The sequence below is a fragment of the Anopheles darlingi genome, chromosome 2 (assembly GCF_943734745.1).
Source record: "Anopheles darlingi chromosome 2, idAnoDarlMG_H_01, whole genome shotgun sequence".
NCBI lineage: Eukaryota > Metazoa > Arthropoda > Insecta > Diptera > Culicidae > Anopheles > Anopheles darlingi.
Window position 1 is genome coordinate 23,346,903 of NC_064874.1, and position 27,500 is coordinate 23,374,402.

The following is a 27,500-nucleotide window of genomic DNA, read 5'->3' on the forward strand; positions in this document are numbered from 1 at the left end:
AGCCGTGCAGCCTAGTCCATAGCGAGTTGGAACTCTTTTGAAACTGAGATAATCGAAAAGAGGAACCATTCAAAGGCCCGATAGCAGTACAGGTATGAGGGTGATTGCTGGAAGGCAAACAATCTCATTGGAATAAAGGCTCAGCAAAAATCTATTTTTGTGTCATTTCAATTAAATCATAATTGATTTACTGAGAAACAGAATAAGATGAGTAATCTCTAAATGTTTGTCACTGCATGACTGCAACTTTTGTAGATCTTTTGTTGTTAAGAAGTTGTTTTGTTGTTTTTATTTAACCTGCCTAAGTATAGGTTAGTTGAATTTTCTAAGAAATCAACTAACTGTACTTTAATCAGTGAAAATAAAAAAAGCAATTTCTTTGATTTGGCTCTCAAATCCTGTATCGTCCCTATCTAAACCCCCGGCCATCGTATGCTGCATACCGCGCGGTGGGAATGTCAGCGGCACACATGCATGCAGCATGCAACACGCTCGCCCCATTTCGTCTAGAGTCTGCCTTTGATTGCGTTTTTGCAGCCACTCCATTAAACGGGAATTTAGTTTTTGATCATTTTCCGGGCACGCCAGTCCAGGGATCCGAACGTCAGCTCTACACACACACACACACACACACACAGACATCCTCGGGCCAGAAATTATCCAGAAGCGATGCACCGATTTGCCACTGGAAAGCCAGGAATGGCCATCGAAAAGAGCTACAAAAGCAACCGTCAGGATAATGTATTCAAGTCCGGTAGCTTCACTTTGCCGCCCTTGGGGCATCCTGGTCTTCTCCTCGAGCATCCCAATTCCGTGGAACCGCTCGACAGCGCTCGATGTGCTTTTCGGGCCCGACTAACGGTATCGTTGTTTTGCTAACACAATGCTTGGCGAATGTAATTTGATGAGAGCTCTCGGCTCAGCTCAGGAGCATAAGGGTTGTGGGCTCCGGAAACTCCCGGCAAAGAGGTTCTTCTAAGCGAACGAAGCAAACCATTCGTATCGGTATCGGTATGATGGGCTAACGGGTTTTGAACGAACGATTTAAGTGGTCCTTTACAGCCTTAGCCTTGGTGAAAACCACAGACCTTGAACATGGTGTGAAATGTATTGGTCGACGGTTGAGAGTTTCCTTTTGGCAATGGACGGAAGATGTGCTCCTGGTGCATGTGAGATGAATGCCGAATTCATGAAGCACGCAATCGATTTTAGGGAATAGGTTCGATGCTTTAAGAGAAATCGATATTGCTTTCAAATTGATCGAAAACATTTTATCGTTTTGTGTGCTTTAGACGAATCGCTAGGTATTAAGACCAATTTGTTCATTGCTATACATAAAACATCAATTCAAAGCGAAGAAATTAAATCTATTTGACTGAAAGTCTTTTACTCTTTCACTAGATGACGCTTCATTACATCATTTCATCCTGCAATGTATCTTGGACCAGAAGAGTATTTCAACCGCTCTGAAGAATGGAAAACCAATCACCTAGATTGCTACATGCATAAATACTTAATGACTCTACGTCACAGAGCTTAAACTAAGCATACGGCTGCCACAGAAACGTACTGTCATACATAACACGCGACCAGCAATAATCTATAGCAGGACAGTTTGATTGTTTTTATTAAAAATGAAATGTCGATTCGAGGAAATCAATTATTTTAATTTCCCATTATCAGTGGTCCAAATGATGGTAAATGTTGACAATGTTGACGTGGACAGCATGAAGGCAAATCAATAATAGCGCATTAGCATCTTTAATGAGCAGCATGATTTCCGTTCACCATCCCCATCATTATGATTCTATTGGAGCAAAGTCCGTATTTGCAATCAACCGGAAATGGGCTCTCCTATTTTCTGCACAAAATTCATACCTGATTTTACAAACGCTTGTTTGTGGATTTTATGGAACCGAAAAACAAATCCCTCTAGATCCCTCATCATTACAATACACAAATAATGTGAAAAGTTGTCCACTAAACCGCTTTTCCGCAAACACGATTAGGAGGAACAAAAGAACACAGAGACCGGCAAACAGACGAATGACCGATCCCGGCACCTTAAGTGACGAATTGATTTAAAGTTCGGTCCCTCGTGACATTTTTACCTTGGTTTCTTCTATAGAAAACTTCATAACTCGATTGCATAACATTAGGGACAACACGATTTCTTCGTCCACAAAACTTAACCCTTAAGATGCCCGCAACCTCCGGCACCCATAAAATGGACACAAAGCAGGAATGATGGTGGTGGGGACAATGAAATGAGCGAAGAAGTCGTCAAGCTTCACCTACCGGCGGTCAATATTTGAAGAGGATTAATTAGCCACCTTGAGGTGAGAACAGCGGTGGCTTTTACAGTCCTTCGTATGGTTTTGCATTTCCCAAAGACATGCCGGTTGTTTTAATTTGTTTAACAAGATCTGCTTGTGGTCGCTAATCTAGCAAATGAGATGCTGATGAAACGAAGTAACTTTTTGTCGGATTTTCCAAAGTTTTATTTTTTTTTTCTTAAGCTATTTTCACTATCTTTTCTCATCTTGATGAATTTGTACAGAAATAGAAATAAATTCTTTCAAAAATGTTATTAGTGAAATTAAAAACGAAACTGTAAATCAGAAATCTTACAACTCAATACTGCATTTGTAGTAACGATGCATAACATAGCAAATAGAGAGAGTTAAAAAAACACATGAAGCCACCAAACGTGGACTACAGATTTAGTTGCGACTGCCCCGTGGTCATCGGTTACAACTTTACCGGCCAACAACAACACCGCCCAACAGTGGAAGTGGAAATGAACGGCATCAAAATGGCATCAAAAACCGCGCGTCCATGTTCCGCACGGAGCGAAAGTTCATAAATGACATTTTCAATTAGCCCGATAGCCATCAGACGAGTCGTATCGAAAAAGGTCGATCAAAAAGGACGAGCAAACGGGGAGGGGATGCTACTACATGTTTAGCAGTATCTAAAATGTTGCAATCTCCGCTGTCCTCCACTCACGCATACAAACAGCGGGATGCATTCGATTTTTATGCGCCCGGTTGTTTTAAATGTTGATTCTTCCCCATCCCGTGGTGCTCATCGTACGATGCCAGGATGTGATATGTACTTTGTCTATGGCGCCCACATTTTTTCCCCCACCATGATAATGGTGTTTTTTTTTTGCTTGCAGTACGTTTGCCGGATGATGCTGCAACATTATTATGAAGGTTAATTGTACACGTGTATTCGTCGTGCGCTCCGATCGCGGGTTGATACCCGCAGCATAAGCAACAGCAGCAGCAGCAGTGTGTTTGATTCGATTTGAATTATTGTCACAAGGCACCCCCCATCGTTTGACAACAGGTTTAACAACACCGACCGGTGGCCAGGCGGACCGGTGCCCTACCCTTTCACGGTCTCGGTCTCATTACGTTAATCATGTGGCCAGCGAGTGGACGGGACAGTAACACGGGTTTTTGGAGCCGCCAGCCAGATCATTTCCACTGTCAATCGCCACGCCAACTCAGCTGTAAATGACACACCGACCGATCGAGTGGCATTCGCGTGTGTTCGTTGATGTTTTTTTTTTGTTTTTTTAGGGCAGAAACAGTGCCGGTGGCGATGGTTTTTCCATTTCTGTTTTGTTTTTCAACAAATGTTTTCTGTTTTTGACTTTTGTCCCGACAACAACATGCACTGTCCCTCTGCAGGAGGACGAGCGCACGATAAAGATAATGCCACCACACACACACACTCACACACATGCGTGCGTACAGAGGATGTTGCAGGTTGCTAGGAGCAACCGGGGAGGCCAGTTCCCTGTCCGGTGCGAGGCGCATTATTTAAAAACTCGTAAATTTTCCCCTTCAATTCCGGTGGCATTATCATTTTGACAGTTTCTCACTTTCTCGTTTTCGGCGATTGGCCGATAGCCGCGAATCGCGAATGGTTTTTGGGCTCTCGCTTCACTCGTCGGCCTTTCGTTAGCACCTGTTCAAATTAATTAAACATTCAATAAGCTACCTACACTCAATCACGTCAAAGCCTTCGCCTTCCTGTCCTTCCTCTCATTTATTTTATTTTTTTTTTTGTTTCCTGGACGCCTTTTTGAAGCGCACCAAAAACCGCGAGATGCAATTGAAAAATGCGTGCGCGATAAAATATTGCAGAAATATTTGAGGCCACCGGCGCTGGTGTGCCGCCATTGTTATCCTTATCTCTGCAAACGTTTAATGTAATGCATCATTTTCGTTGTTTTTTTCCTGGTTTTTGTTCTGTTTTTGTGTCCTGATTTAACCCTCGGGTTGCTATTGCATACGGCACTCGATACCTCCGCTTGTTCGTCGATTGATTTATGGTTTTGGTTGATTGTTTTCAAGTGGAATTCGGTTTCCTATGATACCGGCATACGTTTGCAGGTTTGGTCGGAGGGTAGCTCAAATTACATATTATGGTGTCTTATCATTACATCTCAACTATAAATATTCATTGTTTCAGTGTTTTTGCGCTTTGGTTATAAATTAATTAATGGTTCACTTTCTGCCCATATCGATTCCCTCTCCATTGAGCACGTTGCTGTTGCCTATTGACCGCTTAAATCCACGGCTTTAAGCTTCAAAATCCTTAAAGTTTTTACAACAATCCACTCATCGGGCTCGTTTTAAAGCCAGTTACCACTATGAGAACCACTTTTTCTTCTAAACACCGCTGGCTACCGAACGTTCAAACCCAGCAGAGGCTGCCACACCTGACCAGCAGTAACCGAATTCAACCACTTTAGCACCTGTGAAATTAATATTATGCCTCTTAATGAGACCATTTACACCCGGAACCGCACTCGCTCCGGAAGTCCAGAGGAATCTGGAGAATGCTTACCCTACTTTTGACTCTAATCTTTCCAGCACGTTTGTTTCCCCATTTCCCTGCCAAGCTGCTCTGCCTAGTGCTAGGTGCTGTCAGCTCATCCACCGGATTGTTCCAAGGAATGTGGCAGAATTGGTTTTAGGGGTGCAAAGAGAAACTTTAAGAAACGCCAAATTCATCGTCGCTTCCGTACTAGGAAGGAATGGCTTCATTTGTTTGAAAGCGTTGGTATTGTCCCATTTCGACAATTTTTTCATCATTTGAATTTAAGCTTTTCTGATTCTCTTTCTTTTAATTTACTCTACTATTCTATTGTTTATGGGGCTGTAGCTAAAATGTTAAAAGAACTAACCAAGTTCTTTGTTTTGTTTTGTGGAGATTTGTTTTTCAGGTTTTATATACCTTCTGAAAAACACAAAAGAAAAATTGATTCAAATTGATAATTTGTGTCTTAGAAAGAAGTTTAGCAATTGCTTACCAAAATATCCAAACCTCGTCGAAATAGTGAAGCAAACGGTTTAGAAATGTATTAGTAACTGACAAAGGGACGAAGAAAATCAAATAGAAAAACACCTGCTGCTAAGATCGGGTAACGAACACTCTTATCTGCTCATAAATTACGAACGAGGTAGTCCAAAATGCGCAATACTGTCACTTCCTGTGTCCACTTAATTAACGTTCAAGCGCTACACACCCCAGACCCCTGGCACCACTACGCTGACAATCCCACCAAATGGCTCCGCATCTAACCGATTTGCAATAGACTCTTTGAAGTAATCTCCTCACCAGCAGCGGCGCACCGGCGAGCCCTTTCCGACCGCAAAAATAGATCCACGCAAACGCAGCGAAAATTGGCTGTCGTGCCTTGAAAGCAAGCATCATAAATTATGACGATCGCGCACGCCACACACACACACACACAAAAGAGACCCGCTGCGGCTCTCCGAAGAATGCTTTCTCGAGGAATGCTCGCAAACACATCATCGGCCAACGGGGGGAAAACGGGAGAAAACAAAAAAAATGGGCGCAAAATGGCCATAGCCATGGTGCCATCTTTTTATTTCATAAATTTCTAACACTTTCCGACCACATTCTCTCCGAAGGGAGAGTGTCTCCCTTTCGCCAGCAGCCGCAATTGCATTGACCGGTGAATCCGGTTCTTGCGCGTGCTTGCAATGAGCGGCATAAGATCGCGTGAAGATGTCTACGGTCGGAAAGGGGTTTTGGAAAGGGTTTTCCTTTGTCGCCATCGGTCGGTCCGTCGGTCGGTCGGTCGGTCGGTCATGTCGCCACCGTTCGTGTCGCGCCACTATTCGCAAGTTCGACATTCCTTCTCGGGACGAAGGGCTGCCGCCGCCACCAACCTGCTGCCGGGGAGTGCAGGAGGCACTTTGATGGCCACAGCAGCCACCAGCATTCCCGCTGTCCCCAAACATGGTGCCATGCATGGGGCCCGGTTGATGGAGTTTTGATGGCCGCTTCCCGCGGTCTTATCGTAATTAAAAATCTGTTTTTTTAATTTCGTTTACTGTGTAAGTGTGTCTGTGTGCGTGTGTGTCTCGGTGTACTTGGATCCCCCGGAGGGTTTCTGGTCGAAGCCGTTGAAGACGTGTTTGGTCGATAAATGGACCAATAAAACAAAAAAATATCGCTTCGTTGCTAACGTCGTCGTCGTCGTTGTCGTCCTCCGGGGGCCAACCTTTGGGACTTCTCTGGAAGGGAATCGGTTGAAGGTGTGCGAGATGTGTCACGGGTTTCAGGAGAAACACACAAACGAGCTGCTGACCGAACCGAACGACATGTTTAGATCACAAAACCGTTTGAAATCGAACGTTCTGCACGAAACGATCGTTAGCTAAAGAGCGGTACGATGAGTATTTCGTTCGGTTTTCACGTTCATCGCAGGTGATGCAGTTGAAATTACGAATAATGTTGAACCGCTTCAGCACCTCGCTTTGATTGCAAACAGTTCTGTTGCAAAGACATCTTTCCAACCGAATGACATTCTCAAAACATTTTCCGTAACAGCGCCACTCACTAATTTCCCAGACAATTAAAGATAGCCTAGAAGATATAATGGAAATTCATAAATTGGCGCCCTCCTCATCTTCTTCCTCACTCCTCCCAATCGGCGCTGGTTCATGGTCAAAACACGTGGTTTTCAAACCTCCTCCAACCCATGCCGCCTGATATTTATTACATGCATTAGCTTTAATGTCGACTGGTTTTTCGGAACGTTCGACCATAACCACTATCGGCTGGCATGCAGACACACAGACACACACCCATCTTCGGATGAGTCGTCGCGACAAGTGCGCCGTTTTTCCCGCCAAAGGCTCTCCGAGTGTCAGCGAACTGAGCGAGATCAATAAATCAACCGGTGGAAGCGCATTACGAAAGCAACAATTAAGAAAAATATCCCGCAAATTACAGGGCCCCGGGTAGATGGTTTTCACCTCCTAACAACAGCACCAGCATCAGCAGCAGCAACGATGTTTCGAGAGTTGTGCAAAAACGAAACGAAAACGTGACACTTGATTACGAGACCGTTACGTTCAAAAACATGTTAGATCGCGGGCTCGCGTGTACCGATCGAACCACTTTCGCACAGGAAAAGGATGGTTCCATACAGTACTTGCGGTGTTAGGTGTTCGAAAAACCTTCCATATCTTCTTATCTAATAAGAATTATTGTAATTTGTTCTTTTTTGTATTTATTTATCGCTTTCATATGAAGTCTCATTTTCGCTGTTAGTGTCTAGCTTACAAAAGTTCCATGATTGCCTGTTCTGATAGTTTCAAGCATTGTATTAATGAGTCTAAATGCTGCTCAATATCGACACTCCCAATGTTAAACATCGGTTTATATGGAAGTAACGATCGACATCGACAGAGGACTTTAATTCTGGAACGTTCTAGAACGAGGCAGAAAAAAATCACAAAACGAAAGCAGAATCAAACTAGGAGAACTTGTAATTGAAGCTCTGTTTGTGATCGGTTTGTGATCGCGTGCAAGAAAAACTTTCACTTTCCATTACGATTGATATTGTTTCATTCCGTCTACATCTCTGGTTAACGCCATCGACTCCATAAAAATTTGCGAAATTTTGTGTTTTTTTTGCGTGCTATTTTAAGCGAAAATACTGTAAACCGCTTGAGCAACCTATGCTACGCTGTATGAAACATAAATATTTAGTGTTGACTTGCTTGAGGCTCGGACTTGCCAATGTAAAATATGCTGAACAGCCGTCCAACAGCCAACTTTCGCATCGATGATGCTGGCGCCAAAAACCTGCCGAAATCAAATATTTATCCAACCTCTGTGTGTTTGTGTGTGTGTGGACTACTGACGGCTAGAGGGCCGCAGTTGCAGGGCTGCAAGGGTCACCCAGAATTAGAGAGTATACTGATTGTTGTTGATTGGTTTGTTATTGGAAGAACAGAACAAAAAGAAAAGAACACGACCTCGAATATGCTCCCCGCAGCATACACACACACACACGTCAGAACATTAGCACAAAAAGCCGCAATCACAACATGCAACTCAAGCGGTTTTTTTATTCTTTATTTTATTTTTGGTCTCTCTTCGCACCGGACAAAAAAAAACTACGAACCCTCCTCCCTCCGACTTATCTCGTCACTCGGCCGAAGCAGAATCCAGAGTCCCGGAACCGTGCGGATGTTGTTGCGAACTACAAGCCAAACAAATTTCGGTCCCTTCGGACGTAGTACGTCCCTGATTTTGACGTAAGCCAAACACGAACATCGAGCATCGCACCGCAATGGAAGGTAAAGTGGATTCCCCGTGTTGTAAAGAAAGTTCCGATCCTGTCGGGGTATCGAGGGGGATTCGTTATCGGGAGAGGCGAGACCTTTCGCTGAACTATTATTAAAAAAAAACAGTGAAAGAAGTATTAGGACTCTCTTCTTTTGTTCACAATAATAGCTTTTGGATGAAGCTCAAACAAAATTGGCATAATAAGTGAAATACATTCATTTAACTGCGTTTCAAAGATTTCCTTGAGTGCATCTCGCGTCACATCCCATTCGAAAGCGTACATGCGTTCTATGCTGGCAACGTCCCCAATTTGAGCCGGCCAAACCAGTGCATCTGCTACTACTACATTCCATTTCGGCAAGATTCGGTAATAAAAACTGATTTATTTCGACTGTTGTTGTCCAACCGTCGCAACAGCAAACGGCGACCGCCACCGCCATCCGACATCCGATGATGATTGCCCAAAATAAATCCATAAAGCCATCACCGAGAGTGCACTGGCCGCGCACATAGCGAGTGCGGACGACGAATCGAAATTCATTTGCCTCAAACTCGCCCCAGAAGATGCGCCGCCGCCGCCACTGCTGAGCATCGGCATTTTTGTCATAAATCCTCATCCGGGAGGAAGACAAAAAAAAACCAGCCCAGAGGTGGACCGGGCTATTGGGAAAGAAGGGAAGGAGCGCCACAAGATATGAAATACATCCTAATATGCATCATAAACCATTTCCCAACGACACCAGACACCCGCCTCCCTGGCTTATGAGTGATCTGATTCCGAAATCGTTAGAATTCGACCTCTGCTTCCGTTCCGCCGCCTCTGGCTCCCTCTGGTTGACTGATGCAACCGGGACATGGGACATAATTTATGAGACAAACAATCGAAACGTGCCCGGGTGAGAACGTGAAACGCTCGTGAGGTCATCTTCTTACGTCCGGACGCAAAAAAATGCAAAAAAGAAAGAAAAACGCTTTTCTCGACGCTCGACGCGACGTGAATGGTGATGCTGTTGTAAGTGTGCTTTTGTGAGCTCCAAAAAATAGTTAAAAACAGAACAGGATAAAAAAAACGCAACGATCGTCTCTCGCCTTCACTTTAATGAAACGATCATCAATCACAGACCGCACCGTGATTGATGGATGCGGCGCGGTTTGGAGTTTTTGGCGCAGAATTGCTTTGCGATTACTACTCAGCTGCTACTTTCCATCCCGTGGAGGAAGATGATTTTTGGAGAGTTTCAGCACTCAAGGCTTGCTAGGGGTTTGGTTCAATTAATTAACATAATGATGCGCATAAACCCTGGAAGACTTTTCGGCACAAGTCTTCACCAAATATCAGTGAGTGGCGATGCTGTAATGAAATACAATTATCGGCTCTCGAAGGGTACTTTTATCCTCCACTCGGCCACTTGAAATTTCTGTTCGTGCTCATTAAGATGGGATGGGTTTCGATTCCACAAAACAGAAAAAAACAACCCACAAAAAACCCTTATCGAACCATCGATCCGATCCGATCCGATATTGCTGCGGCGGGGTCGTAAAATTCAAATCGGATGCCAAATCCTCCTCCTCCATGGAGCCTGCTTTTATTTTTGTTTCATATTTTACTCTCAGTAGCAGCGAAGCGGAACAGAACGGAATGGATGCAAAACTGGCATCCGGCAACCGATGCCCACCACGGTATCCCCTAATGTGGACCCCGGGCACATGATTAGCATATAAGGGGCTGTCGTCGTCGCGCATTCCCGTGAAGCATTATCCCATTTCCCCATATGTAAGGCCTGTAACATAACACCACATGCCACGGTTCTCACATGGCCCGTAGAGGCAGAGAAATTTGAATTTTCCACCCAAAAACCATTTTATGCGGAAAATGTTGCGTTCTGTGCTGTTGAATATTGGTTTTCTGTACCAATAGATATTTTTTCCGATCCGTCATCTGCAATGAATTGTAGCAACAGCGATTGTACGGTACGCAGGATGGTCGCATTTTAGATTCGATTTTCATATCTAACTACCATGCTTAACGCATGGTCCTAGAGTCTTTCGCATAAACAGTTCACTTAAACTCTTCCCGGGTGACCTTTTTTGGGCGAGCGCCCATTAAAGGTAGAATAGCTCAATTAATCAAACTCCATTTAAACTCCGCTGTCTCAAAAGCCACACCGACTGCTCTGTCTGTTGTGAAACAATATTTAGTTTCATTTCAAACTCCCATCGAAAGCAAAGGGAAGACCGTTGCCGTTGCCCTAACATATCATTAGCCCAGCGGCAGCGGCAGTAACAATTATGGTCGCTCGCTCATTATAACTCTCCTCTAGCTGTAGCCACAGGGACAGACTAGCAGCCGATTAGAGCGCGCCACGGTCGCCAGATTACGTTTCAAATATGGTGATTCAAATTAGAAGGTCCCTCCCTTCGGACCGGGCACGTGCAGGACACGTTCGATCGAACCCCCCCCCCCCCCCCCCCTACCCAGAAAGACACTATTCTCTACGAAAACGAGTCACTGAAGTACGTTGTTAGATGTTTCTTCGAGTAGCGCACTATTCGAGAGATAAGGAACCCCTTCCCAGGTGCCTGCAGGGACATGGGAATGGTTTTTGGTAAACACGCAACACCGGCATCTTGCTTGATTCGAGGTAATAAAACTTTTGTGACAAATGTGGCACCAACCACCATCACCAATACGTCACGACTGGATGGCGAGCACTCGTTCCGTTCCATCGTTTGCTAATCAACGAACGAACCAACAGCCAAGCTTCTCTCGATGACAAATGGCACTTGACGCAACAAGACGCTCACGGGCGCGGGGGGAGGGTGCGGGATGCTAAGAACTTTGCTGAATTAACGGTCAATGCGAAACCATTTCTTACAAAACACACACATTTGCAATCCCCGAAGAAAGATACCCGAATGGCGAACAAAAGAAAGTACATCCAGCATCCCTCTCATTGCGTAGTGAAAACACATCCCCAGGACCACTTAAATTAATCCCGGAAAAGTTGTTAACATTTCCCAACGACGAGACGAGACGAATGACGCGGAGAAGAAAGTTGTTCCTGTGCCTCGCGGCCCGGGACTCTGGTGGAAATTAATGAGTCAAGACGCGTTTTACGCGCGGCTCCCGAATGAATTAAGACAGGGACTCGCAAAGCATTACACTTTTGTATGGAAAGTGCGTGCCGCGTTACAACAATGGAACAACATTTTCTTTTTCTCTTCCAACAACAGCTGGTGCTTCACAATGCCCCGTTTGTCTGGAATGTAATTGATGTACAAAATTATCAACCGCTTCCGCTTGCGCTTAAACACTGTTTCGCAAAACATCCAACTTGTTCCCAAGGAAAACTCGCGCGCGCACTCTGGAATGAAAATTGATAAATTCTTCCTACTCTCTTCGCAGTATCTTCTGCTTTCGCTGCTACCCAAAAGGGGGGGGGACAAGGATACGCACCTGAAACTGATTGAAATGTTGTGCTCAGAGCCTCTGGCCACGCTTTGTCCTGATGCTGAAGATGGTATGCATTTTTACTGCTCTTAAAATAATACTTTCTCCTTCAGGACAACCCCCGCTGGTGGCGGAGATTGATGAATTATAAAACATTCCGCAGAAGAGAGACCAAATCACGCTTACTCCTGCACTCAGGCTGCCTTTCTGGTGACGCAGCTCCCTTGCGGGCAAAGGATCCCCGGAAGGTGAAGGTGAAGGCAGCATAAATCAACGGCGAGATAAATGGCGAGCTCCTTTCGGGCATTTACTGTGTACTGGTGTCTATTTTTAACCAGCTCACCAGCTCAACACAACAAGATCTTGGAGGCACTAGAGCCGGCCAGCCATCCAGTCAGTCAGTTGGCCAATGGGTAAGAGAGCGCGAAGGTTGTCGTGGGGCTGGTAATTTTATTCAGTTTTAATTGCCTGCCACAGCTTGGCGTGCGCACCTCAACGATGGCGACGCTGGGGCCAATAAATATTTAATTACATTTTGTCCGCGCGGCAAGAGACGGCAAACTTTTGTGATTCCGAAACGATTAGAAAATTGCGCGCGCGCGCGCGCGCCTAAAGACTTACTGCTTTTCGACCAACGGTTCCGAATCGCTTTTGCTTTCGAACTAGTCCGGCCAGTCACTTGATTGGCAGTAAAAAGTAATTTCTCCGGAATTAAGAGCTAAGCATCAGCATCCCGGTGGCGTGGTGCTCCCGGTGTCAATCAGCGGCGGCAGGCAGCTCATAAATCCGTAGCATCGAATAAACCAAATCGGAAATGTCTCGCGCTTGCTCTGTTTCTCATTAAAACCGTTTCCATTTTGCTGCACAGCACCGACAGCTCGCGCCGATTAACATGCTCGAAAACACATGAAACGCACGCATACCAAGCAGATCAATCGATTGCTTGCAACAATCCATCAACCGCAACCGCGATACCTCGCTTTAAAAGCCGAAGAGATAGCAGCAGCAGCAGCAGCAACTCCCCACCGATAAGGATGCGACACTAATAATAGGGAAACAATAAATTATACGGTCACAGCCCGTCTCACGGTGACGTTTCGCGATTGAGCTCACCATTCACCGAAAAGGCCATTAATCAGAAGAGCTCAAAAGGCGAAGAAGGAGGAGCGGCCGGTTGGTGGGGTTTATTCGCGGTCTCGCTCGAAGCAAAAGGCAAAAAAAATGTCGCGCGCGCCAAATTCTTATCAACTTCTTCGACGGAAAGAAAAGAGGCTGGAAAAAAAGAAGAAGAATTCTCAACGATGAATACACAACGATAAACCACCAACACCACCTAATTGAGCTGGAGGCTTGAAGGTGGATGGAGTTCAACGGCTAGGAAGTACATTGAGAAGTCCTTTACTAGTGTCTATCGGTAGTCCTGCTTTAAGTTCCTTTCCTTGCTTCCTCCCAAAACAACACGTGCGTGTGTGTGTGTGTGTACTTTTGGGCCCCGATTTGGGGATTCTTTCTACTTGCCCTACCTGCCAACTGTCTCTCTTTCTCGTTCTCCTCTCTCTCTCTTCCAGCATCTCCCGGGCATCTCGTCCCAAAACCCCAAACCTTGTTGTGGTACCTTCGTTTGACAAGCGTTTAATTTATGGATTCATTCCGCAAGCCAATATGTTCGCGGTCGTCGTGCCCAGTTTGGTGGCAGTGGTACACCTTTTTTGGTGTACGGGAAGGGATCGATGCCCGCGTACTTTATGAGACCGGTGAACACACACACACACGCGTGCTCGGTTATGTTCGTTCGTTGCCCTGTATTGGCTTTCATTAGTTGCAAAAGGGCCCAGCAGCCTATCTACCGGTAGGAGGTAACCGCGAAAGGGACCATGTGGGAGTTTTGCGGAAAATACCAAGCGAAAAACCACAAAAGGGCACCCGTGGGCACGACGGGCACAGCAGATTGCAAGCCGGCAACTCACGGTGTTACATCACTACACGAAGGAGATGCTTCTGCTTCGAGTGAGTGACACTCGACGATTCGGTGGGATTATTATCAAGTAAATCGACATGTATAGGGCTAAGAAGACAAGGCAGAGGCTCCAAATCCATAGAACAATCACGCACACAGGCTTGAACACTGCGACAGGACCACCAAATATGTTAGCAAAGTAAAGAAAACGTGCAACTACCTTGCTGTGTGTTGCAGAAGACAATCTAGGCTCTAAATTCAACATAAGAATGTCAACTTTCATACAATACAACCAGTACAATCTCCTTTGAATGCCAATTTTCATCCAATACAACCAGTACAATCCCGTTTGAACAACGTTATCCTTGCAGGCATTACGTAAACATGAGTTTGTCCCTTAATCCTGCTAGCCAATCTCTTAGCTAGACCTTGGGCAGTAACAGGTAAATCCTCTCTTGAGCCTCAGTATTGAAAATTCCCCGTACTTCCTGCTTAAAACTGTCGAGCAAAATCATTAAAACGCAAAAAATAAGCAAACATCGGTTCGGCATATTGCATGATGGTTGGGCTACTCGTGCAAAAGCAATCACCAAACCGCCTGCTACGTGCTTAACCGAGCTTCCCATCCAGTTACATTGCCTGCAATGCTTCTCATCGCGTTCGAGTTCGAGTCCAAGTTGACCTCAGCAGGCTGTATGTGCTTCGTTGCCGACATTTTTCCAGCAAACGCTTGACCGAAAAGCGTCGGAGCCAGGTTTAAAGGCACACGACCAGCCGACCGACCGACCGACCGGTCATGATGATGCAACCTCCGGCTACTAACGCCCCCCCTCGACTCATGTGGACATGTGGGGCCGCTGCTGATGAGGTTCGACGCTTTTTCTTGCAAATCCCTTCGCAAACTCGCTCCGCATAAGCCCCTCAGTCCCAGTCGCTGCTAGACCAGTGCTAGGGATGTTGCAGTAGTGTTGGCTGGGCTAGTAGTCGTAGTAGTAGTAGTAGGCCTAGAGACGGGAGACGAGAAGGATGAAAAATTAATCCAATCAAAATTGCTCCATACCCCCTGGAAAAACCGAACTCGCAACGGACGACGACGATGGCGACGACGATGGCAACGACCGACGGAACGACCGACCGAACCGATGATGGTCGCTATGGATGGAAGTGTACACCAGTGCGAGGTGGAAAACCGCAAAGGCAAATGGAACGGCCAGGCCAGGAGCCGCCGGCAGCATAAGGGTGGTGTGGTGAAGGGGTGGTTTGAAGGGGGGATCGAGAAGAGGTCGGTTCGCCTGCGCGTGCGAGTTGCGTGTTGGCGAGAGCAAGAGAGAGAGAGAGAGAGAGAGAGACAAATCGACCGATGGGAGCATCGGGCGGCGGCAACATAATTCCACGTCTGGCGCACACACACACACACAGTCGCACGCAGACACACAAGCAGAGCACGTAAAAACATAAACGAAGCGTCTGCAAAGTGTGGGGAGCGGTGTGGTAGCAGCATAGTGCGCAAAAGGGGAGCGAGCGAGAGGGATGAACATGCGAACGTCGTGCTGCAGGGGTTGCTCGGTGTTGCTGCTGCTGCTGCAGGGGTAGAGGAGTTGTTGGAAACGCCGCCGCAAAGCCGACTAGGAGTGAGCGAGCGAGAGAGATTCCACTGCGAGAGAGATTCCACTGCGAGCGAGAGCGAGAGAGAGATGGCACGATGGGGTTGCTGCGCTGCACGGTTATTACCAAGAATCTCATCAATAAAAAATGCCAGCGGCAATTATAAACACAATCAATGGTAGAGGGTGCAAAGAAGGGGAGGGAAGATGGGTTGCGAGGGGTGTAGCGCATGGGAAAATGCGGTACCAGGAACCAGGGAAAAGGGGGTGAAAGGAGAGGGGGTGGAAAAGCATAGAGCCGCCGGTCGATCGCCTGACAGTCGAAGGGGGGGTGCCTGTTGAAGGGGAAGGGTTGGTGCGATGCGGCCGCGTTTGAAAAGGGGTTGCTCGGCGGTGGTGGAGGTGGTAGTAGCAGGTTGGTAGGCAGGATGAATGAGTCAGCATCAGCTCGGTGGCCAGAGCGAGAAAGAGAGAGAGAGAGACGTTGGCGATGAGCATAGAACGAGCATCGAGCTGCGCATGAATATGTGAACGAAAGCTACAGCGACGACTCCGAACATGGCGACTTTTATGTGAGTTTAGCTCAGCTAGATGCCGGTTGTGCGGTGTACTTGGATTAAAATCCAGTTTTCTGGTGCGATGTTGTGCACTTTTTGTTATAAGACGATCCGGAATCGAACAACTATTGCTGGAACCTTTCGTTTAGTAAGGATTTGAGCTGTTTATCTCGAACTAATTGAGCTGAGATAAAAGAGAATTTATGTTCCAATAAGACCATCCTAGGCTGTCAAGCAGTCCTCTCGGATGGAGATACACTTCTGCTGCTTCCACGCTGGTCCTCTAAAATACCGTGGATGCAAATGGCTTCAGCAAACCTGGCGTTAAAACATTAATAACTACGGGATGGTTGAAGCACGCGCTCCTGATAAACTTTGGGCCACGTCTGCCCTACACCGACGCTGAAGAGTTTAATGAAAATGACATAAAAACCGCTCGTACGTGCAGCTGAGTAGAAAACAATGTTGAAAGCATTAAAACGCGCTCCTTGCTCCTCTCACTCGAGAGCTCCGCGGTTTTGGTTTCCGTGCTCTTGAAACTTTTGGCACTTGCGTTGGGGGCTGCTGCTGCTGGTCCCCAACTCCAATCCGCGCACACACACACACATACGCGCGGATACGCACGGATCTAGGGATACAAAACGCACCCCAGAAATTCCGCTTCACGACGTCTCGGCATCGTCGTGGAGTTGATAAGTCAGCAGCAGCAGCAGCATCGTCGTCGTGGTTTGTGGCGCTTCATCGACAAATTTGGATGCGGCGCACTATCGGCAGGAACCAGTGAGAGGCACTGCCATCCGTGGCCAAGTAGCACTTATAGGCAGCATAAAACACCGCGGGAAAGGGTTGAGAGGCTTCATCGCGAGTTTGTGTGTCTTGCGCTTCTGATCCTTGGCTACTTGGATCCTTGGCATCGTGGGGACGATGATGAGGTTGTGTACGTGCCCTTTTCTCCTTACAGCCCAAGCAGCAGCAGCAGCAGCATCAGCAGCAGCAGCAGCATCAGCAGCAGCAGGAGTAGAAGTGTCCCAAGGTACCATGGTTTTAGGTGCTGTTTAATGAGGTTGAATTTATGAGTAAACTTTGTGCCGTGCGTGCGTGCGCGTGTCGTTGTTGTTTTACGCTCGGCAACGGTGGCTGTGGATTGGACCGTGACAGATAAGATATTATGCAAGAGACAGAGAGAGAGAGAGACACGCTTGAGCATGAGTTTGGCTTGTGTAAAGGATGCGCACCTTGGAGTTGAAAACGGCGGCAGCATAATTGCCGTGTTTTGCCTCAAGTTTAATAATGTTGGCTTAAACCAATTGGATGCGAGGAATTAAAGAGAGAGAGGATTTTCCGGGGCATCTGACATCTACCGTGTAGTTGTGCTGTTGTAATTGCAAACATTGCAAGTCATTTGAAAGTCAGCATATAGTTTAAAGCTTAAGTAAAGTGCAAACGATTGTAGTTAAAACTATTTTCTAAAGCATTGCAATGAGTTTTACGCTAGAAAAATACTCTTAAATGGTTTCTACTACTGATGGGCTTATGTAAATTTATATCCATAGCGTCCATTATCCATTTATATCCATGACTTCCGCACTGGAATCAAGGACGTATCGTGTTTAGATCACGATTCCGATTGATTCCCCCCCAAAAACCTGGTCCTCGTGAACCTCTCTTTAAAGAACGAGTTAACGAAGGGGTGGGAGATGTCCCGTCCCGTGTTTGGTGCCCCGAAGCTGGCTGAAAACTGAAATCCATCCACTTCCGCCATTCGGAGTAGGATGATGGTGACCATCGATGCGCAACGAGAAGAGATGGGACGAGTGGAGGGAGAAACGAATGGAAGAACCACCAACAACCACCCCCCGCGACGAGGGTGCGTGTGTGTGTCCGATTGACCCAGTTTAAGAGACCCACGGACCCGCGCTTGATGCCGGTGGATAGGTTTTAGGCGGATTATATTGTTCTCTCGCTCGCTCTCCCTGCAACGGGGGGTTTTTTTGTCGGTCCGCGGGTTCGATCCACACCACACGGAACAGACACTTCACTTTGGCGGACGCGAAAGAGGCGAGAGATGAATTGAGCCGACGCAAATGTGTTGATTTTAGAGCTCGCGGAGTGCGTCGTACCGCGTGGATGCTTCGAAAACACAAACGTACCGTGGAATGACGTCGCTGGTCTGGCGATGGTTTCAGTCAGGTGCATCGCTTCAAACTGTGTGTGTGTGTGTGTGTGTGTGTTTGTGTGCAGCGCAGCGGAAGCAACTGTCTGCCAGGAAGCTGCACCAGACTGGACCGACAACAGCAGCACGGAATGGTGAAATGAAAATTCGTTGGCTTCGGTAGTGGGCAGTGGGTAGGCAACACTTTTCCGCATCATTCGTGACATCTTCCCATCGCTGCGCTTGACAGCTTCATCGGGAGTTGATGTTTGATTGAACTAATGCTAGCGAAACGGTCTTTGGAAACAGACGAATGCTCCCTCTCATATTTGAAGAAACTATTTGTGGAGCTAAAGTTGAAAACAATCTCTTTACAGTGTTTGGGAAGTATATTAAAATGTAAATTAAAATGTAAAATTTTAGCTAACACAGGTTTATAGGTTTGAAAGACCTGGCCTATCAATAAAATTGTATGATGAAGAATTGACACCATTGATTGATCAGAACTGGTTTCAAGCGAAAGAAGATAAGAAGTCGGTTTGTAGTCAACAGTTTTCAGACACCTAAAAATGATAGGATGATGTAATGAAAAGATATCACGAGTAGTAGAATTATTTAAAATTTTATGTACGAAATGTGTACCTTTACGAACGAGAGTATTAAATGGAATATTATTGCAAAATATCCCAGATTACTTTGATTTATTCTACATATTTTAAAAACTTGAAAAATATTTTGTAGAATCTAAAAACGCTAAATAAATCAGAATATCCGAAAATATTGGCCAAACTCTTGCAACTTTGGAAAACAGTCAACACTGGACGTTATGAATACTTTTGAAGCAAGCTTCGGTTAGAGAATAAGCAAAATGATATAACAAACAAGTTTAACTTATCTCTCAACGTGATAACTCTTGACCACATACCGAAACGGTTCGTATATAATTTTTGAATATACATATATATTCATATGAAAGCCACAAGAATTCGTGCTTAAACCATAAATCGGTATAAGGTTAATTGGAGTACAAATACGACAAATGGAACAAACGAACGACACGATTTAAAGCATAAACCCCTGCAGCATAATTTGAACCAACCTTTCCAGGACCCCGCCAGCGACACATCCCTTCGCGTCACACAAACGATAATCTCCGTGGCCGCTCGGCGAATAAAATTAATCGGAAAATTATGATTAATTTAACAGATAATTAACAAAATGGTAATCGATGCCATTTCCATACCGAAAACAAACAGATTTCTGATTCCAATTCCCAGGCCCACCCCGCGTTGGATGAGGCGTGCCACTTGCTGCCGCCACACACGCCACGTCGCCGTCGCCGTCGATCGACTCCACGGGATGGCCACACTGTACCACGCTGGGCGACATTTTATTACCTTCCATCTGCGTCACTATCAATATCTCAAAACAGTGGATGGGACACCTGCAGCACCACGATTGCAGAGATATTAAAACACTGTAACGACCTTGCTCTCCAACGGCAACCTTCCTCCGTCCCGAAAAGTTCTTCCAAAAATCTGTGGCAGACGACCAGAAGGACCGGCCGCATGGCGAAGTCACGCTCGTTCGCCTCGTTCGGCAGACAAAATCCTCTTCAACAGGTGTGCGCCCTTCCATTGGAGTGAAGGGGGAAAGGCGTGGTGGTGGAGAGAGGGACAAGACAAGACGTGCAGATTCACCTGTCCGTTCCGCACCCTCACTTCTTTCCTCTTCCACTCGAATTCGGCGCAAAGGTAACGGCACAACGAGACAAACTTCTTCTTCTCCATCCAAACACAGCATCAATGCTCGTCGCGGCGAAGAGTGAATGACTCGAAGACCTCGCACCATCCCTCGTCGACGGTCGTCCGAATCGTCGGTGTCTGCGTCGTCTTAAAGTTCGACAACCGAAGCACACACACACACCGAGAGAGAGAGAGAAAAGCGGGAAAATTCCGTGCTCGAGGAAAGGTCCACGAATGGAAGGTGCGGCTTTAATGTGTGAACCAACCTCGCTCACCATTTGGCATCCTTTTTACTCTCTCTCTCCATCTCTCTCGCCCCACAACGAGTTTTCCATTTTCAGGAAAATTCCACTTGCACGCAAGCTTGCATGCGAGCGGTATGCAAGCTTGCACGCAGGCCAGCTTCAAGGGTTTTGCAAGGTTTTCCACGTCTGGCAAGGACGTTGACGTCGTCGTCGTTGTCTTGCTAACGAAGCAAAGTTCAAGGTCATCTCAAGGAACCGCGAGACCGAATGAGAGAGCGAGAACCCGTCGGCCACGGCCAAGACGAACTCACGAACTGCGCCTTCCGGAATGGGTTTACTGCGGGAGCTTCGCAGACAGCAAGTCATTGTTTGGCGGCAAATTTAATGCGTAGTAAGGTCCCGAAGGAATGTCATTTCCTAGTGGTAGAAACCATTTTCGCACTATTATTCTCGTGTCTATCTCACTCACTCCTTAAATGATCCAATGGAATAAATTCATCCTTTCGAGGATGCGACATTAACAACATCAACCGGAATCCTGTCTGTCCCCCGAGCTGCGTGCCCGGTGTCACTCGGTTCATTTTTAGAACTCTCAGCGCAGATTTCATCCACGCCATGCTCATTCGCCGTGGCGACTGCTGGGCGCATCTGCGCTGGCACGTGAGAATCGGGCACCCTCCAGGATTGCCGCACTGCTGACCCCCTGCCCTGACCATCGATGGCATGCAGGGACCCCTTTTCGGGAGGCTTTCGGATGACCTACAAGCGTCGGTCGGTTCGATGGTTCGAGAAGCTTCCAGAGCTGCTTGCTCCATGCGTTCCATGCTGCTCTGTACTGAGAGTGTTGCAAAATGGTAAAAACTTCCATTCACCGCGGCCCCAAAACATTAATCCGGCCAATTATGGCGGGAACGAGCTTTATCGATAACGTCCCATGACTTACCCAAAAACAAACACAGTTTTCTCTCCAACCTGCTTTCGGTGGTCCTGCTGGATTGAATGGTTTAGTACACTTGAAGGACAACACAAAACATAAATCACAATTCGATGTTCACAACACCTACACGTCACAATAGCTTTTCACACAAATAAACTTTCCAATAATGTATTACACTTTACAGTAAATTCACATCACTTTCAACAAATATTCGCCAAAAGTTTTAACTTTTTCCCTCAAAAAACAGTAGCAATTGATATGATTGCTTTGATGATCTGCGTGCTGCTTGGCCACGGTCCCGCCTAAAGCGCGTTTCGTTTGCTGCGTGTATCGAAAGCACACTGCCGTGCGATGTCCTGACAGACACATCACCAACACGGTTGGGAGGGTGGCCCAGTTGAGCTCGGTATGCAAGCATGTCGGTCGCCGTCGCGTGTTCACCTCCAGCTCCAGCAGCGAATTCCGGATTCGGCGCTGCACAAAGGACAACATGCTGGATAGTGCAACTGGCGAGCGATTGGCCGTGATTTTGGCTTGGTATTGGTGCGCCATTGGTGCTTTGGCCTCATCACCATCGTGCTACTGCTGCTGCTGCTGCTCCTGCTGGAGCATAACTTCACATCGAAACAGTGAGCAACATTGTGATGGGAATGACCGAGCGAACGAGTGAACGAACGAACGAACGAACCGGAGCCGGTCTGCAAGGACGCGCACACACGTTCGCTCCTGTTTTTCGATGTAATTGTCGTCCATTAGTAGTGGTACTATTAGTACTGTATCTGTATTGCATATGCATCCTTTGCCTGTTGTGTTGCATCACTGCGGGGTTTTCCCGAAAAAGGGAACCGAACACCAACAACGTAACACCGGAACGCACGCACGTCATCGTCAAGCCAGTCAAAACAAGTCGCAATACCCCTTCGCTGTTGGAGGAGGAGAATGAATGAACTGGGCGATCCGGACACCGACCGGAACCCAAAAAACATTCCACGCGCACACACCAAACGGGGAGCATCATTCCAGTCCGACATTCCGATAACAAAAAACGAACCGAGCGATGGATGAACTTTTACTAGAAATGCCGTCTCGCCATCCTTGTGCCTGCGTGGCTTCACCGTTACGGGGTAGCAATTTACGCGCAAAACTGCGATCCACGAACCGGCGCTACGGCGTTCTTGGAAAAGCACATCGGAACCTTTTGTGGAGACCGGCAAAGATGAACACCGATTGCGCCAAGATGCTCGCATGTGCCATTGTCTGTAGCAACACGCTACATGCGCTACGCTTACGAGAAGGTTAAGGAACTGCATGAACTCTTAATGGTCGCGGTAGAAAAGGAGGCGACCTGTATGCCCTGTTGCGATACCGGTAAACACCTGTTTGATGCAAAAGATGTCCATCGATCGCGAATAATAGATAGCTGTTGATTGTGGTTGAAGGAGGTTGTTATTTAAAGTAATCAATTATTGACATCAGAGATGGTTAGAAACTGTTTTATCGGAGATAGAACAACTTTAGGGGGATGCAGCAACCACGAATTGAAACTTAGTGTACAAGTGATGCTACTTTTTCGATGGATAGAACAAGGACCTTGGGGAATAGCCGAAAAAAGTTTCTGAAAATATTAACAATCTTTGCGGCAGAGCGAGGTGCTACGTCGCCCCGGCACGATGGAGGCGCACTCGTCACTCCGACAATGGATTCCATGATACATTTTCCTGAAGGTCCTGATCCAAGTTGGACACATTTTCCTGACCTTTGCTAGAGTAAATCCTGAGGGTCTACCTCCAATTTCGAAGTCCCAAGAGCTCATAAACCGCGCATAAGGAAAAAAGCGTAACGCATAACGCTAATGTTGGGCAATTTATGCTTGTTTGAAATATTTCGTGAAATGTTTCATTTGAACAGTGCCGGACGTGACTTTCGCACCGGACACAAAAGCGCCCGCTCCCGTTTGGTACCTCGCTCCCGTTTGGTACCTCGCGTTGGTACCTCGCTCCCGTTTGGTACCTCGCGTTGGTACCTCGCTCCCGTTTGGTACCTCGCGTTGGTACCTCGCTCCCGTTTGGTACCTCGCGTTGGTACCTCGCTCCCGTTTGGTACCTCGCGTTGGTACCTCGCTCCCGTTTGGTACCTCGCGTTGGTACCTCGCTCCCGTTTGGTACCTCGCGTTGGTACCTCGCTCCCGTTTGGTACCTCGCGTTGGTACCTCGCTCCCGTTTGGTACCTCGCGTTGGTACCTCGCTCTCTTTTGGTCTTTTGGTCGAAAAAATATTGGCAAAAACGTAGTTTTGAATAAATCTTCGCCAAAATTGAACCAAATATTCTTGAAAAGTTGTAGTTTAACAAGGCATTAACTTCGAAAAATTAAGTTGAATGGTTTCTGCACTAAAATTCGTCAAAAATAAGCCGTTTTTGGACCCGAAAATACCAAAGCCCCTTCTTAACAGAACGTTCACTTACCCGTATCCTTAAGCAAATCTTGGATGCTGCCATTCTCTACGTCACTCCCATCTCCGGCTGCTGAAAGCGAAAGGAAAACAAACGTATTTCATTAAATGACCGCTCGAAAACTAAACGAAAACGAAGCAATATCGTACAGCTTTGTATTATTTTCATCTCTGATTCAGCAGTTTGCACCTTCATAAAGGTACAATAAAAACGACTCGTGGCTCCACCACTTAACAGACTGAATGTTCACCTTAAGCAAATACTGTTTTCGTCATACGTGCAGCCACCATCAGCGCGCTTCACGCTTCAGACAATGGGCGTACTGTTTATCTTTATATGCCCTTTTGTGGCAAAATATTGGACCCAGAAAGGCCCTTTGGCCACCATGCACAACATGGAGATGAGGAGTACGGCAAGGCCAGTTTTGGCCCGTTTCCAAAAATAACCTCTGAAAAGTGTTAGCAATCAGTAAAATAGAAACTCCGCACCGTATTATTGCTTCAAAATCATCCAGCTTTATTGGTCTAGCGATTTGAATGGGTAACAAAATGGCACAATTTTTACTCAACGTCCGCTTTGGCCAAGGAAGATTATCTTTGGACGAGAAGGAGAAAAAAAGCTATCGATCTACCTGAAGCTGAACCCTGATCGCTTCGCTTTCATTCTCTCACAAGCCATTTCCGTTCTAATTTCATATCAACTTGTATTCTTGGATTCTAACTTGAGATAGACGGCTCCTGTTTTTTTTTCTGTCGCTCCGCTCAATCGTTCCTAAAATAAGCGTCATGTTTGTAATGTATTGATTCGCTAAACAGTCTAGCCTAGCTAACGGTTAAGTCAATCTCATCCGAGGGAACTACGGGGAGCGTCTTTCGTTTCGATACCTCGGGTGTCTACGGAATATCGGAGAAAAAGCTGAAGCCTTCTTCTATTGAACTCAATTCTTCGCCGTGGCCGAATGTAACCGTAGGCGTAGGTATGGTGGCATCTGAACTTCCAAAAACGGGCAGCAACATAATCTGCTCCAAGCGCCCTTCCCGTGGCTGTGCCAAAGCGCCATCGGAGTCTCTACGGACCCCCTCCTCTTTCCTCTATCTCATGGGGAAACAAACAACGTTAACGCTCGTGCGTAGGAAGACGTTTGAATTTTTCTGCTTTTCGATACCGTACGTGAGGCGAGCATATCGTAATCATGGTTCAACGTTTACTAGAAAATCTATTTACAAGTAGCTTCGCCAAGCGCCAATCTCTCAATCCAACCCATTCGAAACATTCACTGGAGCCTCTCGATTCCTCGATCCTTAGCTTACGATCGAAGCCTCGTGCTCATAAGTAACCGTATCAAAAGAGTTCTTTTGTTTATTGCTTTCCAAGTTTTTGTTTTTGCCTCGCCACCAGGAGTCTAAGGTTATTTGTCTTTTACAGTTCTTTGCTAGCGGCACCACGGACCACGACGGTGCCCATGTGCCCATCGCCCATCGCCTTATGTTCTCGTTCTTGGTCCACTGACAACACTCTGTTGTCGAGTTTGTGTGTAGATGTGTGTTTGTGTGTTCGTTCGGTGTTATCAGTGTGTTCCCTTCTCCAAACCGATCAGCTTCTCGAAGAACATGCAATAGTTGCGATCGTTGTTGTAGTAGAACGGATCCTCCAGTATGTCGCGGGCATGGCTAAGAGTGGCCGACGTCAGCTCACCAACCGTCCATTTTCGATCCTTCAGCACCCGGCAGATCGTATCGAGCTACAACATAAAGGAGACAGTAAATAATGAGTTCGTTTTACGAGACCTTGAAGCTTACCTTGGAAAGTTTCTCATTCCCTGCTGTGTAGTAGCTGAGGTAGGGCAACCCGGCCACACTGGCCGCCATCCACTGGATGACCATCTTTAGCTGAACGTCCCCGCGTCGACTACTTCCGCAGCCCCAGTTACCGGTAGCCACGGGTCGAAGGTTTACATTGAGCGTTCGTTTTTGAGCGAGCTGCGAGATCTGCCGGGAGGGACCAAGAAAGGGATTTAGATTTTAGGCAAGAAGTTAAGCGCCATCGAACAATGGAAAAGACATTGAAAAAACATTTCTTTTGTTTAGAGACAGAGCAGCGAAAGGCTAGAAAAATTGTGTGAGAAACAGAGAGACATTTAGACAGTACAGAGCATTACTGAAGAGTAGGTTATAGAGTAGGTGAGCACAGAAGCAGTACAGCACCAGCAGCAGCATTAAATATTACCTGAAACTTCGACGTAGACGCGGCATTTGTCATGCCGTTCGGTTTTGTTAACATTATCTGACCTCCACGAAAACACATGACACGACAAGCAAAAAGCACACACACACACAAGCACACGAAAGACAAGAGGATCAGCAGCAGCAACCACGTCCTACCTTCAGTACCACATCGTCACACTTGACGTCCTGATAGTACGAAACGGACCAGTTCGGTTTGTAGTGTAGCAGCTTCGTCTTGAGCGACGATTGACGGATGACGGGGGGCTGAGGCTTAGACGACGAACCCTGCTGTGGCACCGTCGTCCTCGGGTGTACCGTAGTGGCGGCCAGTGGTTCCACCACCGAACCACACCCGGAACCACTCTGGGTCGAGCGTAGCCGATGCAGCAGCTTCCGGTGATCGGTTCGCGTTAGCTGAATGTTGGGACATTTGAACAGCTTCGCCGGTTCCAGCGCCAGATACTCGTTGCGCTAGGGATCGTGTGTGCAAACGACAAACGGCACAAAACGCACACACACACACGCACACCGAAAAAAAACCGGCATCCGGCAAACAAGCGTGGAATAATATGGAGACACAAACCGCCGCCCCGAGGGGTGGATGATTGATGATGAGGATGATGCAGATACGGTGGATGGAATTCAGGTGTGGTGGAGATCCCACGGAACCGCACGGTTCCAGCGGGAATAAAGATAACGGGAATGAGAAAAGAAAAGAAACGAAAAAAAAACGGAAATCAAGTCAAAATCAAAACAGAGATAAAGAGAATCAACTGCAGCATCGATTGGAAATGGGCGCATAACTCGCAAAAACGGTCTAGGTCTAGGTATATACAAACGAAACTCTTCGGAAACATTACTTCTAAGCTCCTGTACGTCACACACACACGCACACTGTAGGGCACTCGATAAACGAACTACCTCGCGAAAGCGGTGTAAGTGTCAAGTGCTAAGGGAAAAGGATCTATCCAGCAACTGCAAACTACTATCACGATCTCTACCACTATGTGTGTGCTTGTCTTTACCACTCTCTCTCTCTCTTTTTCACTCTCTAGTCAAGTTCAAGCTCTTCAACCTACCAGTTGTGCCGCAAGTTTGTGTTTGTGCTTCGCCAGCTCCAGCGAAAGCGATCGTACGTGAAGCAGTATCTTCTCCTTTTGTCCTATCCCTCCGATACTACCACCAGCACCGCCACTGGCAATTCGCGCCGATCGTGCTTCCGCACTGCTACCGTTCCCGCTATGCGCTATGCACTCCTCGGTGAACGGAATGCCGACGAAGCTCTCGCTGAGTGTCCGTTTGAGCAGTGAGTTGGCGAACTTCAGTACCGCTTCATCTCTCGCGTCCAGCTTCTTCGGTTTATCGGTGCTGATTGGTTCCTCGAGCCATCTGCAGAAAGAGAGAGAAAGGAGGGAATTAGTAGAAGATCATCCTCGGTATCACCTTGATGACGTTCTTACTTGGCAAACTTCTCGTAGACTTCCTCCAGCTCCGAGCCCAGATCCGAATCGAAGCTATACCGTGACGATTCATTCGTTCCCTTCC

General features: G+C 46.8%; 2 protein-coding genes across 3 annotated transcripts in view; one reads left to right on the plus strand and one right to left on the minus strand.

Annotated features, from left to right (window-relative positions):
* The window catches only part of LOC125950219 (uncharacterized), a 486,985-nt gene that overhangs the window by 404,949 nt on the left and 54,536 nt on the right, over positions 1–27,500 (plus strand). The gene's annotated exons all lie outside the window — the stretch shown is intronic.
* LOC125950174 (uncharacterized) overlaps positions 24,230–27,500 on the minus strand; it is a 16,640-nt gene continuing 13,369 nt past the window's right edge. Inside the window, exons 4-8 of one of the 2 annotated variants that reach the window (XM_049677885.1) lie at positions 27,416–27,500; positions 27,035–27,344; positions 26,112–26,426; positions 25,530–25,718; positions 24,230–25,471 (exon numbers count right to left, since the gene is read on the minus strand). The exon at positions 27,416–27,500 is cut by the window's right edge and continues 1,484 nt beyond it. In XM_049677885.1, the coding sequence (XP_049533842.1) occupies positions 25,298–25,471; positions 25,530–25,718; positions 26,112–26,426; positions 27,035–27,344; positions 27,416–27,500 (1,073 nt within the window). In that variant the 3' untranslated portion in view covers positions 24,230–25,297. The remainder of the gene's footprint in view (positions 25,472–25,529; positions 25,719–26,111; positions 26,427–27,034; positions 27,345–27,415) is intronic. The other variant, XM_049677886.1, reaches the window with a different exon arrangement.